Genomic DNA, 16,226 nt, shown 5'->3' with positions numbered 1-16,226 from the left:
TGTGCTACAGGAACTGAGGAATGCAATAAAATGTATTTGTTTCAGAGATGTTGCTTGCTGAAAGATACACTGTCGAGCCTCAGAGAGGGCCTCAGAGAGCGGCGCAGCCTCTTCTGATGCCTGCGGTGTGTGAAGTTACGAGTCACCTAACAATGAATCTTTACTCCTCGGTTCACACGCTGTTCATTGTCGTTTTCTAGACGCAACAACAGCTATTTTCATCTTCATGATTGCATTAATTACAGCATAACTCATGTCTCTTGGCTCCACTAGTGTTTTCCCTATAGAAAACAATGTGTCAAGGCTTCAACAAAGGATGGGAACAGTACATATACTCAGTTGGCACTTCATTAATCAACATAAGAAATCAGCATCTTATCTACCTTGATACTTATCTAGCTTGGACTGAATCTACTACTGGAGTGAGATCAATTGTATTGCATTGTATTCTATTTTAATGATGTCCGTTCCATCCTATTCTGTTCTAAGGACGATTTTAATGAGATTTAGAGTGTATTCTCATTAATGTAATAATAAAAGAGGGCACTTCAGAGATGCAGCCATGTATATCCAAATAGCTCAGCAGGCATAAAGCCTTATGATGGACAGGTGGTAAGTGACTGCTTTTCTATTGAATCATCAGGCCCTTTTGAACGGCTTCTCAGGGTCCCAAAAAGACCCTTGGGTGCACAGGCAGCAATAATGAGAAGTGCATAAGTTTCAGTCGTCCACTCAGGCCAAAGTCAGGGCTTTATGTGTTTTTGTGGCGAGAGAGTGAGAGTGAGAGGGAGCGAGAGAGAGAGAGAGAGAGAGAGAGAGAGAGAGAGGGAAATTTCTCTTAAGATTCTCGCTTATTTCCCTCTATTTATTAGGGTAATGAATTTCCGAGTGCAGTGCCAGTTCCACTGAGCCTGCTTCTCGGCCTAATTCTCTGTAACATTTCCTCATTGCCGCTGGGGAACATTATATGAAGGCAGGGCTTACAATACCATCAATATGCCCAAGACGACAATCGGACGTCTCATAGATATTAATGGAAGTGCAAATTAAATCAAAGTTGGAGTGCAGCTATCGGGGTTATGATCAATGCCTTTTGCACAGTCAGATTTAATATGGGGTTTGTAATTTGAGTATCCAAACAAAATGTGCATCTTAATGGGAAAGATGAAAGTAATCCCACATGGGGAGGAAATAATACATTAGCTGCATTGTAATTAGAGAACTCGGGGTGCAATGTTTCCCTGGCTCAGTATTAATGTTGAATAAAAGCCTTATAAATGTACGGTATGGATACAGGCTGTGGACATTTGGATTGGTTTTTAGACACCTCTTGAGATGTCACAGGAGGCATCTTTGAAAAAAAACAAAAACAATAATTCCTTATGTTGTTAAATGCAATAGTATTAAACTTAATCTTAGGCTATGTAGAGTGAAGTAAAGACAAAATTGCAACTTAAACCTACAGTGCTAATCCAGTTCTGCAATTGATAAGGAACACATCTGTATTATTTCAGTCATGGCAAACAATGAAAGAAGAATACGTCAGGTATCACTGGCTTTGATTTGGTTATGAAATTCCTGAGTTTATTTGATTATGGAAAATCCTGTGGTTTAAGGCCAAGACACTGAAGCAAAACATAACTAAAGTATGTGAAACATGGCTCTCCTAAAAAGCTCTTAATAATGCATGATTGTGCAAGTCACTGGTTTGTCACCTCGCTTGCATTCAAACGTAATACGATATAATAACGCAGGTTGACAAAGTCCTCACACTTTTATTTATTGGCAATCCATCTTTCTGAGTACACACAGCAGCTAGTTGAAATTAGCCCATGTGAAGTCAGCAGGTAGCATCAGGAGAGCAAACAGCAAAACAGGCTTGCAATGAATAACACATGAGATGACAAACAGTGGTAGGCAATGATCCCTGCTCCATACAGTACCTTCAGCAAGTCAAGTGACCAATGCAACACACATACATCACATACATCACATGACTTGATGCAACCCCTCATGATCACAATGAAACCCCATTCAATAGTTGGCGTCAATGCTTTTCTCAAAGAAAATCAATTTAAATACATATACATGAACTTTGGATAATGAATTATTTTGTCTTGATGGTCATTTCTACCCCTTTGGGCTTTAGCAAATACAGTATGCATTGTCGATAACGGCTCATTTAAACATGCATATAATTATAAGCACTGTTATTCACAAGTTTGAATCAAGGACTCCAAAATGTCAATCAGTCTACAGTTTGTGAAGGTTCCTATAGGCATCAATTTATTTTGTTACTTAGTTGGCTTTGTTAATTTCACTAGTTTGAAGACATTTTCTCAAACTGAAATTGAGCCACTGAGACAAAGGCTGATTGAAGATGACAACAAAATACGTGTTTTACATACATTTTGAAGCTGTATATGATTTTATTATGCAGTAAAGCTTGTAAACATCAGAGAAAAATGGTCCTTGGTTTTGAGTTGCGGTTAGATCTGAAAGTTGCAAAGAGACTATTTTCCATCAGGCAATTAGTCAAATAAAATCCTGCTTCGGGTCATTAAGTTTGAAGTTCACACAGCAATACTAACCATTATTGGGAGATAAATGTTGACATTTTCCTTTTGCTGTTGCACAGTCGTACCTCTGATGATAGCATCAGAGAGCTCAACTCAATTTATAAGGGGTAACATTTTATCCTCAAACGTCTCACTGAGTGGGTATGCAACGGGACGCCGTAATCCATCAATAAAAGTGTATTGATATTGTCAAATGTTAATATGTCATCCATAAACCCTTGGGTCCCCTGTCACCCAGACACGGCCTGCTCTGCACCACATATTGCCTCATCCTGTTGTTCGGCGCTGACCGAGGGCTGACTCCGAATGGCTGCTGCTGTAAAATGTTGCATGCCATGACAGGCCTGGACATTAATCAAAGTTGATCTGGAGTGTGAGGGCACAAGTGCCTTTTTCTGCTGGAGAACTGTTTAGCACAACAGTGGTATGTACAGTACACAGGGCCTCACTCTTGAGTGTAATTGCAGCAAAAGGAGGTCATAAATAATGGATTCAAGATCACTTACACCTCATGAAGCAAGCCATAGTGTTCGAGGGTGGGAGATCACGTTTTTGCAGTTCAAAATATAGATTTGGCTCTTCTGGCTGCAATTGTAAAGGAAAACAAGACCTTTCCAAGAGGGCTTTGAAACAGCTTAGTGTGCTACAAAACATTATGACAGCAAAACAGCAGTTTAGCCACTGCCACTAAATGATGCTATGAGTGAACTGCTAGCTCATTTGAGGGATTAGCAACAGAAATGCACTCTGGGGAAAAGAGCCTATCCTTTGCTCTTATTTGATATCAGTGTGTGATGACGTTGTGATGGCCAGTTTGCATTCCTGTTCCACTTTCAATCCAGCCAAGAATGCAACAAAAACATCTGCATCTGCACTATAGTGAGTTAAAAGACTCACTATAGTGTGTGCCTAAACTTCACCTTTATTCAACTTAGAAAAAGATGGGTGAAAAAAAGCAGAGGTTAATAGAAATCCTGACTGTGTTTGTCTTAAGTAAAGATTCGGTCTGTAGATGCAAATGGATATTACGCTTTACCAACCAGCGGTATGGATTCATATTTGCATTTCAATGACTCTTAACTTAAACAATTATTCCAATCACCTCTTGGCAAGCAGTGACAACAGATGGACACAATTACATTTTTCATACATTGGAAATGTAACTGTCCACTATCAAACCACATTTAAATGAAAGTACATTTGTATTTATTCATTATTTCTTTATGAATTCATCCTGATCATCTCTCATGTCCAGCTGTTTGCATACTGGAATTGGAGAGGTGTTCTTTTTTTTTTTATCATAATCTCTCCACAGATACATAAAGCAGAGCCCATTGTTATTGCCTTCATATAATAGCAAATAATGTGATAACCTCTTGTTGTAACTTTGTGTCCTTAGTGTCAGTGCTGTAGCTGCCTGTCTTTAGACTGCCCCTCAGTGGTAATACAGGGAAATACCCTACAAATGTCACATTGGCTTTTTCAACTAATTCAGTAAAATCTTGCATGCTCACACTGTGGAAAAGTTTGATATTTCACCATAAAATATAGGGATAAGAATCCTAATAATTTCTACTGCGCCAAAAGTTTATTTGCTGTGTTTCCGTAGCTGGAGATAAATAGCACAGAGCAGAGGAGATGATCAGATCTCTCTCCATATCTTAATGGGATCCTCTCACTCGCCATTCCCATTAATGACCAATCCCCAATTATGTAAATCAGAGTACAGTCACCAACAGTGAGAAGTTGAAGTTGCTCACATAAACACCAACAGTGTCTCATCGCACAGAGAACGCTAATTGGCCACTCCTTTCGTATAATTGCAGCGGCCGGGGTCATGTCCTTGCCTAACTTCTCCTTTAAGTATTGTTTCTCAGCACACCAACAGTTAATGGAGCAATTAAGATGGCGCTCACAAGCACCACTTGGGAGGACCAATTGGGAAGGAAGAGCTGGAGAGAGAGGGTGACTGGGATACTGTAACCCTAGATATGATACACAAGAGAGATGGGTAAGTCAAGGTGATATCTCATTCCAGTGTGAATGTAATCACAATATCACAGCTTAGATGAGCCAGTTTATTTAGTTATGTAAAGTCACACATATACTCAGAGCCTCCACTTAGTGCATCACAGTACCGACCAGTCATTCCTTTTCAAGTACACTCTGCACTTTTGAAATAGATACGATAAAAAAAGGCCTGATTCTTTTAGTGCCGTTTAGGAGGGCCGCTACCAGCTACATTCGGCAGAGTAATTGTGGTTTAGAAAAAAAACAGCACTCATCGTGTAAGAAATGTCAAGAAAACATGCAGCGGATGTAAAGGCACAGTCTGGACAAAGTGAATTGGACCCGTTTAAAAGGCACAGTTGACTGTTTTCCCTTTCTCTCTTAAAGGACTACAGAGGTTTTGTCACTTAAGTCGGCAATAAACTTTCCGTTGTGTGACAAGAAGATTGGTCTTTTCGGGGTTTTCCACTCAACGTTCTCAGTGTGCCGAAGAGATACCATACACCACAGCAAACTAAATACACACTGGACACATAGAGGTCAAACTGCTGCCAATCTTCTCATCGCACCATGGCAAGTCGATCACAGAGACGGACCGACAAAAAGTTATCACATTCCTTTCACACAGTAAGATTTGATCCAATATTCCCATGTGAATGTATTGGAGGGAGGGAGATAGTGTGGGTGCTACCTATTCCCAAGCGTAATCCCAGGAGAGCGGGAGGGGAGAAAAGTTTCTTCTCTCCATCTACCCCCTTCTCTACCACAGACTTTGCCCACCCTCTATGACTAAGTTATGCCCTGTCATGTAGTCGGAGGCGTCAGATGCCAAGTAGACCACTGCGGCTTGCAGGTCTGTCACTTGAGCCAGTCTACCAGCAGGGATATCTGACAGCCAGCGCTGCACCAGAGGCCTCAGACTCTCCGAGTGGATGAGAGGGGTGTCAACAATCCCCCTGAAAAGAAAGACAGAAAGAGAGAGAGAGCAAAAAAAAAAAAAAAAGACAACACAATGAAATCAGAAGGCATCACACTTCAGAGCCAGGAGTGACAGCGTTGTTTCAGAGCCACCACTTTGGTGACAAAAATAAACCCAATTATCCTTTGAAGAAAGGGCATGGCGTGGCATCTCTGATGATATTTACTGTGGGACTGGTGGCACTTTAATGACTGGCACGTCTCAGGAAGTGCCAATGGCTATGAGGAGACGTCTGGCATAATTTGCTCAGAGCCCATGGTTAAGCACTTATTATGTTCCTCCCTGACGTTCCTGCTCTGATGTCTGATTGATATGTGCTTGAACTACTTTGATGCTAAGACACAGCACTTGAATGGAATTTATATGAAAACAGGTGTGGTGCTTTGGGTACCGTCTCCCTCTGAGCTACAGTAGCTAGCCGCTTTCAAGCTCTGGCAGCACAGCCCCGCGACACCATTAGTCAATCATAATCAATGCTGTTCTCTCCACTTCATCCAGTAAATGTATCACAGACCTTGCATTTGAATAAACATGTCAACACGCCTGTGTCTAATGCGAGGCGACTTCTGACTCTTCACACAATCGACGTGACAGTGACTAAAAGCTGTGAGGCCCGAATCACCGTTCACCGATGTATTCCTGTGCCTTGATATGGAATTCCAACATTTGGCTAAATTAGCACTTCCAAGGAGCGTGTGACACCTTGGTTAACATATTCCACCTCAATTATATTTCTCTTCAGCTGCCCTGTTATCTGGAACCTTTCCTGGCAATCAGAGGTGCTGTTTTCCCTCAGCCAATTTTCTAGATAATGCAGCTTATCACCGCTGCGGCTAAAGTTGCCAATGGAATCAGGCTGCAGTCAACCTCGCGAGCGCTAATTGTGTCCCTTTTTTATGCATATTTACCGACTGTCACTTCAAAGAAATCAGCGGCCCATTGAGACACCCAGTTAGCGAGGGGAAAGAGAATTGCTTCTTTGCAAATTAAAATTAGCAAACAAGCTGGCGATAAATAAAGCTGAGTGCGGCGCGTGAGCGAGAGCTTTGTTCTGGGGCTGTGACTGGGCCCGGCTCGCCCGGCGCCACCGGACGGATTTGCTCAGGGATGGCTGGGGCTAAGGGATGCTCCACTTAACACACACACACATAGCCCTTCCTCTGTTCTTCTCTTTTCTTCCCGCTGCTCAGCTTCACAGACAAAAAGATACAAACAAGGCGCTATTGTTGTGGCGACACTTGGAGTGAGGATGCTAATTTGATTCCCTAATTGAATAGAACAATTAGAGCAAGTGTTTGGTTGATTCATCCCTCAAGACGTCATCTAATTAAGCACTGATGCATTGTTTGAGGACTTAAATTAGTGCATCATTCTCAAATGGGGCTCTTCATATGAAAGCAAACACACTAATCACCACTTCCTTTGGCAGCTCAATCCATTACGACACTCAAAGGTGGACTGGTGTGTTTTGGCACAAGCAGAGGAGACAGACAGTAAGGCCAAGAGCAGGCAACACTTACGGGGAGATGCAGTTGACACGCACTCCTCTGTCGATCCATTCAGTTCCCAGAGTCTGAGTCAGTTTGACCACTCCAGCCTTGGAAGTGTTATAGGAAAGCTGCTTCTGGGGATGGGGTACTGCATACAAAAGGATACGTGGAAAAGGAGTTACCCTAGATCACAACACAACATTTCATTATAACACATCATTGATGTTTGCTTTAGAATTTCTCATGTCATCATTCCACCTTGTTCAAGAAACCAGTTTTATTTCTTCAGAATTATTCTTTTAGGCAGCAAAAACTGAGATAGTTCCATTATTAGAGAAAGACTGTAGCAACGAACAGGTTTTATATTACAGCTCTTGCGGTTTCTTGTGGATACTCCATAAAAGCTCTTCCATTAGCTGCTGGGGACTCTGCGGATGAAGCCATGTAAAATTAATTGCTTATAATGTCCAGTTATGCTCCATCCTCAGCAACAAAGGCGGGGAGCCATTTGTTTGCCTTGACCATCACAGATGCTGCACACTGCATGGGATGCCGGGACAGGGGCTCATTTTCTGCCGGTTGATTAATCATCGCGAGGAAGGCTCCAAGTTACATACAACTTTAGTAGTTAACCTCATCACCCGGCGATCTGACTGCCAAATGGCTTCAGTGAGAGACTGGGATGATAAATACCGGCCAGCTGCAGAGAGGCAGGGACCGGTCCTAGGGAGGCAGGCTGGAGCATCCTGCATATAGCGCTCCCATAAAAAGGAGAAAACGGCTAATGTACAGGACAGGGGAATGAGTTGGAGATTACTAAAGAATTAAGAGGTACAGGGTGGGACTGGCGTATCGTAGCTGAGAATATGGTTGAGGAGGATTGTGTTAGCGTTGGGCGAGATAGCAGAGGGTGAATTTCTGGTGGATGCGGTGGAAGGTAAGGCTGGGCTGGGCTGGGTTGGATAAGGGTAGGCTAGGGCCTCAGAGGAGCAGGCGAGGAGGAGCAGAGCCCAGGGCTTACACGCAGATTGAAGGTGAAATCCGACTTATCAGGACAGGAAACACAGCTCAAAATGCCTAACAGCACTAATCCTCGCTCAAGACCTGATGATACGGCTCCAAAATACCATTCAGAAAATGCCTTCATCCTTCAAATAAACCTGCATTGATGTTTTCTCCGTCTTTAAGAGCAGTAATCCTCAGAGAAGGGAAAAGGAGGTAGAGAGAGAGCATCCTCCAAAGCCCTCTTTAACATTCACCCCGCTTCTTATTGCCCATTTTAAGTGGGAGAAAACATGCTCTTTATCAGGCACGCCTATACATTTTGAATTCTTCTGGGCAGATAAAGAGTTCAAATGATACGCTCTTATTCCAGAAAGGAGGCGCTGAGCAGTCTGTTGTAATGTCCATTAATATGCAGCTGAGATGTGCAGGTATAAGTCTGACTGTGAGACTCACAAATCCCTCTATCTTTAGTAAGGTCATCTTGCAACCACAGACAAACAGAACAAAAACTGTGACCATATCAACGTGGATATTTCCCGTCCGTGTGTCATGGAGTTGCTGACCATCATTCAGAAAAAAAGTAGTGGATGGGGAGGAGGTAGTGGACACACACATTCTATTGAGCAGATGGACAAAAAGCTGTCATTGTGCATTTTAATTGGGCATTTGCGGCTGCTTTTTGGGCCTCCACTTGGCTAGAACAGGTCCCATCTGATTACACATTATGACAATATTATAACAGATGTCCAGACCAATAAAGTAAATTCCTGAAGGACTGTACGTAATGTGAGTAATTGATCACTTTTTTTATGCCGGCCTCTATTTACCAGCATGCTCCTGTTTTACAGATTGCCCCTGCAGTTGGGACTGGGGCCCATATGGCACAGCGGTTTACTGGCGATTTGACTATACTGCTGATGAAGTGTTGCTGTTCCTCTGGAGGAACCTGTTGGAGGAGGAACATTACACCGGGCCGCGAATTACAAGGCTTTTACTAGGCTCTCAGTAAACTCTAAAAGCGTCTTCCGCTGTTCAAACAAGGCCGCTGGCACAGGCTGGGGTTTTGCCGATGCACAGGAACCCTCCCTTCCCATGTTGGACCTCAGGTTGCCTTCCACATCCTCCAGACAGCTCCACAGAGAGGGGATGTTTATTATGATGCAAAACCGCCTTGGCGAGACGCAATCACAACACTTTGTATTTCCTGCTATACAGTATGCGGGGGTGGATGCATCACTATAGAATAGTTTAACTAGGGTAAAAGTTGTAAGGGAGAAAAGCTCTGTAATCCCAATTTGAATGTTTTCTACAAGTTCACCTTGAGTCTGCCAGTAGACACGGACATTGCAAGACCTACTTACGGCTGACTTTTTTTTTTTTTTTTTTTAACCCACAGCAGATTCACAATACACTTTCTGTCTGATGATAAAAAAAAACATCTCTGTTGTGATGTGTACCCCCAGTAGTATGGTAGAAATGTATTCACTGCTCTCTTCTTCCCCCTCCTCCTCTCTGCCTGACTCTCCATGCCAAATGGAGAGATTAAAAGCAGACATGGAGGAGCTCCAGAGAGAAGGTGGGGGAATAGAATCATCACTCACCTATTAGACTGGCCATAGAGGCTGTGTTGATAATCTTGCCGTATCCTTGCTTCAGCATCACCCGACCTGCTGCCTAAGGCAAGGATTCAGGGGAAACGGACACATTAAACAGCTTATTATGCCACTGATATATTACCAATGGCATCTACACACATCAACAGAAAAACATGCTGTCCTTGGAGACAGAAATATTATTCAAATAACATTTTGTGCACTGTTACTGGATTGTAAAAGCTGTGCATAAGGGTGGTAGGGTGTTAAGTCCTATCTAGACACTTGACAGCAACTAGATAATTTGGAACCAAATTTAGTAACTACAGAGAAGCTAACGTTGGTTGCACCATTAGTAATTAGGTCATATTCTAACTAGCTTGGACAGGAAGCCATTACTGAAGGAGTAGCTAATCAAGAATCAATTGAGTTCTATTATGGTGATCACTTGCATAGCTTGCTGAGTGGCACCAGCCACTTGGCATCGTAGTTGCCAAAATATATCTAATTGGTAAATGAAGCCTCTGATTATTAAGTTGCAACATGACATACAATTATTGAAAATCATGTTGAGTGCAGGAATACTCATGCTTTTCTGTTGCAGTTCTGTGACTTTGTTTCATTTACATTTGCCGTTGCTCTCCATATAGGCTTGTGCAAATATTTGGTTGCTATGGTTCCATTGTAGCTAATATGTTTCAGTAATGCATAATTCAATACTTAGCAATCGCCTGTGACATTAAGAATTTGACTGGTTAAAGCTAAAGAAACAGAAGTTTTCATTTAAAGTCTACCTCATTGTATCTCTGTTTCAGTTTTTTGTTTTGTTTTGCTTACTTTCTGTTAAAATTGTAAGCATTAGTCTATGATAAATACCATTATTCCAGTTTCCCAAAGTCAGTAAATAAACAAAGAATGCTTGCACATTAAAGGTAACCTCATGACCCCATGAGCTTTTCATCTGTGTATTCTATTTTTTCTCCTCAGTTTACTAAGAGTCAAAGAAAAAATATGTTTTTTTCTAGCTGCTGTTTGTGGGAGCCAATGTCAAGCATTTGTATTGTTAGGAGTAGAATTTGTCATTGCAATTCATTTCACAGTGACATTTGAATGAATTCTACAGGTACCATCTTTTAACTTGAGCTGTTACTTTGAATGGAAATGGAAACTGAATTGAATATAATATTCAGTGTTTGAATGTTTATTTTAATGTTTGTCTGCAGATGACACTATACTACAATATATTGGAGCAAATAAATTGTCTATGTAGTGGACAGCCACAGTCTCACACACACACACACACCCTCAGTCACATGGATTTAACAGCATGGCATACACACCTGACAGCACATAAAAGTCCCCCTCAGGTTGACATTAAAGGTTTGGTCCCACTCCTCTAGACTGGTGTCCTCACTGGCTGAGTTCATGTTGATGCCGGCGTTGTTACAGGCAATATGGATCGCTCCCCATTTGGAGACAATGCTGTCAATCATCCTCTGGACATCTTCCGATTTGCTGATGTCAGCTACAATGGAAATTGCATTGATTCCTGTATCAAAAAAAGATGTTTGTTATGATTTTAATGCACCTAGTTTACTCAAAAGCGTTGTGCATGAAGTGAACTAATTCTATCCTTTCCACATATTTGAAGTTTAACAAATGCTGAACTAATGCTGAACTAGTTTGATGTAAAAAAAAATATATAAAAAAATCTCATATAATCTCATATCTCATATAAAGTCATGAAAATACAATAAAAGAGCATTTTACTTAGACTTTTACTTTAGCACATTTCATTCTGTAAGGCAAAAATAGAGGCAGAATCACACACAAGGTTAGGAAGTACATGTTTGGCCAGGCACAGGGTATTTTATCCTTTAGTATGCTGCCATCTGCTGGCCAAAAACCCAAAAAGTAACAGACCAATATGTTCATTTATCACATTTGGCTGATTGCCCTGTTATAGTGTAGGGTTTTCAGCTTTTTTCCAGTTATAGTAAATTATAATACCAATTCAAGTGCACAAATTATATTCCAATTTATTAATTTAGTGGATCCAGATATGCAGGCTTGCTACCAATCAAGCCATGAGCACTGAGAAGATCATTCATTACTATGAAATTTGATTTGTCTGTCATCCTAAATCCTAGAGTGACCAGTTTCACTTCTTCTGAATTAGAGGACTGCATAATTGTACGACACGGGTCATGACAGATTTTTTGTAATACTGTTTGTCTCGTTTCGCCTCGGAAGTCATGAGTTATGAAGTTTTGCTACCCTTTGGATACCCTTTGGATATCTGCCATTGGGATATTTGTTGTGGTCTGGTCTCTGTGGTTATTGTCCCATCTGAAGTGCCTTTTATAGAGCACTATTTGGACCAGAACACCAGATGCCGGGGGTGGCCAATAAAAAGAGAATTTGTATAACAATTACCTCTTTAATACTAAAGAAAAATGATTTCTTCTTGGTGCTTAACTGATTCAATATGTTAATGTAATGTCATGTAAAATTACTTTTTAGGTACTCGAGGGGTATGCATTATAGGAGTGACATTGAGCAACAGTAAATATACACATGCTCCCACATTTAATCCCAGCGCCATCTAGTGTCTCATTGGGGCTAATGCTGTGGTACGTCCTCCTGACAAACACACAGAGCCCAGCTTTTGTTGAGCTCTTAAAATGAATAACTGTCAGAAAAGTTAACAGAGATCTTGCTCATCTCGTTTAACAGAGTTGTCAAAACAGTGGGTGGGAAAAGTACTGTAACACTTTTCTATGATGGAAATTAGACATTAACATACTGTATGATGTTGAGACATTTTCCTCCAAGATGTTTGTTCAGTTATTATGAGCGTTTAGGTATTAGCTCTCTAGATATACGAAAATGCAATATGCCATCATCGAACTGCATTGCCTGAGGCAGCTGAAGGAAAATTGCATTGTCAGTCATATGTAGCCTGTATCAATATTAACCATCTACATTTTTTGTCTTTACATAATGCTATATGTGTAATATAGGAACAGGAAAACACCTATAAGTACAAGATAATACCAATCGGGATGAGGAACTGGTGGGAACAGGATGTCCTATCCAGCTCATGCTTAAGTCTACTTCTTATCTTCTTTTGGTTACGCGTTCTTGTTAACACAATCACCCCTGACCTTTGAGAGAGAGCTCCTCTGCCACAGCCTCAGCCTTAACCTGGTCCAGGTCCACCACGGCCACCTTTGCACCAGCCTCGCCCAGGGCATGAGCAAACGCTCGGCCTATGCCCTGCCCGGCACCCGTCACATAGGCCACCTTGCCATCGAGGCACATTCGATCCAGGATGGGGCGTCCCTTGACACCCCGGAAAACCTCGTCATCTGTTATTTTACTCTAACACAGAGAAACAAGACAAGCAAACATGATCAGTAAGCATGGTAGTACTGATGAGAGACACTGGAACAAACTCAGATCGTCAGCACAGGCATGATGGCCGGTGTTTGATTTAGTCTCGGTATTTGCTCTGCTGTAGTCTCATTTAGCCTCATTGAGCTCTGATCTTACAGTACCTGTGTCCTTGCGCACACAGAGGCCACAGGTACTCGCCGGATGATACTGACGCCATCTCTAAGGGGGACAATGACCTTTAAAACAATGAAAGCATCATCAACATAAAAAAAAAAGAAACAAGAACACGTCAGACACGTTCTAATGAATTGAAACTGACCTGCTCCACACGCGGGTCACTGGAGACAAACTGGTTGAACTCTCGTAGCGCCAGTCCATTCGCATCCGTGGTGTCCTTGAGATAAACCTTAGCCTTGAACAGTGAGTTATCTACACATATCACCCCTCGCAGCCTCAGGAGATTGTTGTCCAGGATATAGTTGTAGTAGTTGATGTAGTTATTCTTGTCGGCATCAATGAAGACCATGTCAAACTGCTCACCTGCTGCAGCCAGTTCCTAGATGGGTCAGACCACTATCAGAGAACTAGCCATGTGCCTCACAGTTTGTTTTTTTTACTGATTAACACTAAAGAAGAAGAATCAATGTTAACATGTGTTTGCTCTGGCTATACAAAGCTCATGACATAACATACACAAACTATAACTGTAGATATTAGTGAAAGGGAAAAAGAGAAAAACACATGTATTAGTTTGTAATATAACAGGAACAATATGGCGACTCAAGTCAACTGCATCTTCACATCCGGATCAATTGAACCATTCAGTCTGAATATGCTATATAATAGGGTTTTTGTTTTTCATTCACCTTTAGGGTGTCCATGGCAGAGCCAATCTTGACATGAATCTTCTTGCCGTGTGGAGACTTATCAAAAATGGGCTGAGCAAACTCTTTGAGGTACGGCTCTAACTCGCAGGCAACCAGGGATCCATCCTCAGGAAGTCCCTCAGCCATGGAGAGTGCTCCATAGCCGGTGAACATCCCTATCTCTAGGACCCTCTTGGCTTGACTCATGTGGACCAGCATCTTCAGGGTCTGGCCTACCAGAAAGACACCATAGAGCACATTAACATAACATGGTAAAAAACGGTTCCTGCTATTGTTACGGAAACTTTGAACAAGCAGTGAATACAACCGCATCCACTGAGCAGTGCACTAGGGATGCACCGATGCCACTTTTTCAATGCCGATACCGATTACGAGTATGAAAGTTTAAGTATCGGCCGATACTGAGTACCGATCCGATCCATTACTTTTACTGAACAGTGCAGGCTTACTTCCTTAGTTTGGGGTCAATGGACAAAATTATTGAGATAAAATCCTTGTTTTTCCCACTGTTTGAGAAATACAGGCTTCTATGTGCCACAAATGCATAAAATCAAGACAGTTTGCTTTTATTTCTTACATGTTACTCATGGCTTTCGGTATCAGATTTTAGTCTTGGGTAAAATCTCTGATACCGATATTCCATTTTAGCCTGGTATCGGCACCGATACCGATACCAGTATCGGTATCGGTGCATCCCTACAGTGCGCAGATGTAAGCATCCAACCTTCCACGTGTCCAGTGATGCACTCCTTGGGAAGCCGGAACATAGTCTTGCCCTCCTTGTGCACTTGATCCCAGTCATGAGACACAGTTTTTCTACGAATAAGTATGCATAAAAATGTCAACAACACTTATTTCATGCAGCAATTATTGGGACTACAATGGACTACTACTGGTAATTATTTGGACTACAATGATTTGAAACCAAGGCGTACTTATAGAGTTCGGCCAGAGGTTCACTTTCCTGAGTGGTCATTCTCTCAAGGTAGTCATCCAGGCCGCTGGCTATGTCCAGAGCCTCCTGCAAGCAACCTTTCAACTCCTCTGGGATGCTGCCACTTCCTTCAGCTATCTCCTTCGCTTTTCTTATGGAATCCACAAGGAGTTCCATTGGGGTGTCAGAAACTAGGGGGGTAAAATATCAGTTTTAATAAGCACACAAACTTTTTTTTTAGGCTATATGGCAGCTGCCTCCATCTGTCGTACAAAAACTTTATTTTTGGTTGTCTGAAATATGAGTAGCTAACCACTATGCACACTGGACTCATTCACTCTGCAGTTTGCTTGGTCAGTTGTGTAGGTTAGTGTAAGTGCAAAGTCTATCTGATTGTACTCTGACCCTGTCACAGGCATAAGAATGAGGTAACAACCTTACCTTTTACAGGCGGCATGATGGTGCACTTTTCACACGCGTGACAAAATTAACGATTTTCAACTACGCGTAGCTGTTAATATTCTGATACCGTTATATTGTGAGTTGCTACAGCAGGTATGCAAATTCTCCCATAAGGGGAGTGACCGACTGACAGCTTGTACAACAGACGAAGAAAAGAAAAAAATCCAACAATCCGGCACGTGCGCCCCTCGAGTATCTTTGACCTGGTCGGTATCTTTCGTAATAGTGGAAATAGACAGAGAGAAAGCGAGGCAGACAGATAGAGACAGAGAGAGTAGACACCGGAAGAAGGAGAAAGAGAGATATGAGAGAGAGAGAGAGAGAGAGAGAGAGAGAGAGAGAGAGAGAGAGAGAGAGAAAAGAGAGATATGGAGAGAGAGAGAGAGAGAGAGAGAGAGAGAGAGAGAGAGAGAGAGAGAAAAGAGAGATATGGAGAGAGAGAGCGAGAGAGAGGGAGGCTTGACTTGATACAGTAGGTTAAATGGGGTTGCCAGGCTTAATGTGTGTCTATTCTGGGAGCCTTGACATCTAAATGTTTGTGAACCCCTCTCCTGTAGAGTTTTTGACTTAATTCACCCCAAGCCCATTGGCTGGGTTAGGCCAAGAGTGCCTGCAATTTTGTTTGCTATTTATAGTAGTGCCCATGACTCACGAAAATAGACAAGAATTCAAAGGGGGAGGCAGACACCATATGAGAACACCATTTACGTCAGTGCTAAAATTCCTGATTTTCTTGTATTTCAACAAGATTTGTCCTTTGTCATATTTTGTTGTTATTTTTGAAAAACAAATGCATATTAAAATCTACTAAAGCACCAAAATGCTAATGCTAATCACAGCTAACAAAAGCTGGTTGCATAGTGTGACTTGTGGGTTTTGTGTATTCTTA

At 41.9% G+C, this 16,226-nt stretch overlaps 1 protein-coding gene across 1 annotated transcript; it reads right to left on the bottom strand.

The window, feature by feature from the left end:
- Window positions 1-5,349: 5,349 nt before the first annotated feature.
- On the bottom strand, window positions 5,350-15,332 carry LOC139929919 (uncharacterized). The gene is made up of 11 exons (XM_071922989.2): window positions 15,317-15,332; window positions 14,877-15,066; window positions 14,666-14,757; window positions 13,921-14,153; window positions 13,374-13,610; window positions 13,216-13,290; window positions 12,823-13,039; window positions 10,996-11,204; window positions 9,665-9,737; window positions 7,089-7,206; window positions 5,350-5,545 (listed from the first exon to the last, which is right to left on the bottom strand). Exons 1-11 carry the CDS (start codon window positions 15,330-15,332, stop codon window positions 5,350-5,352), a joined length of 1,656 nt encoding a protein of 551 aa, XP_071779090.2.
- Between the last annotated feature and the right edge of the window lie 894 nt (window positions 15,333-16,226).

The sequence above is a fragment of the Centroberyx gerrardi genome, chromosome 5 (genome assembly GCF_048128805.1).
Source record: "Centroberyx gerrardi isolate f3 chromosome 5, fCenGer3.hap1.cur.20231027, whole genome shotgun sequence".
Lineage (NCBI taxonomy): Eukaryota > Metazoa > Chordata > Actinopteri > Beryciformes > Berycidae > Centroberyx > Centroberyx gerrardi.
This window is presented reverse-complemented; position numbering and strand designations above follow the sequence as displayed.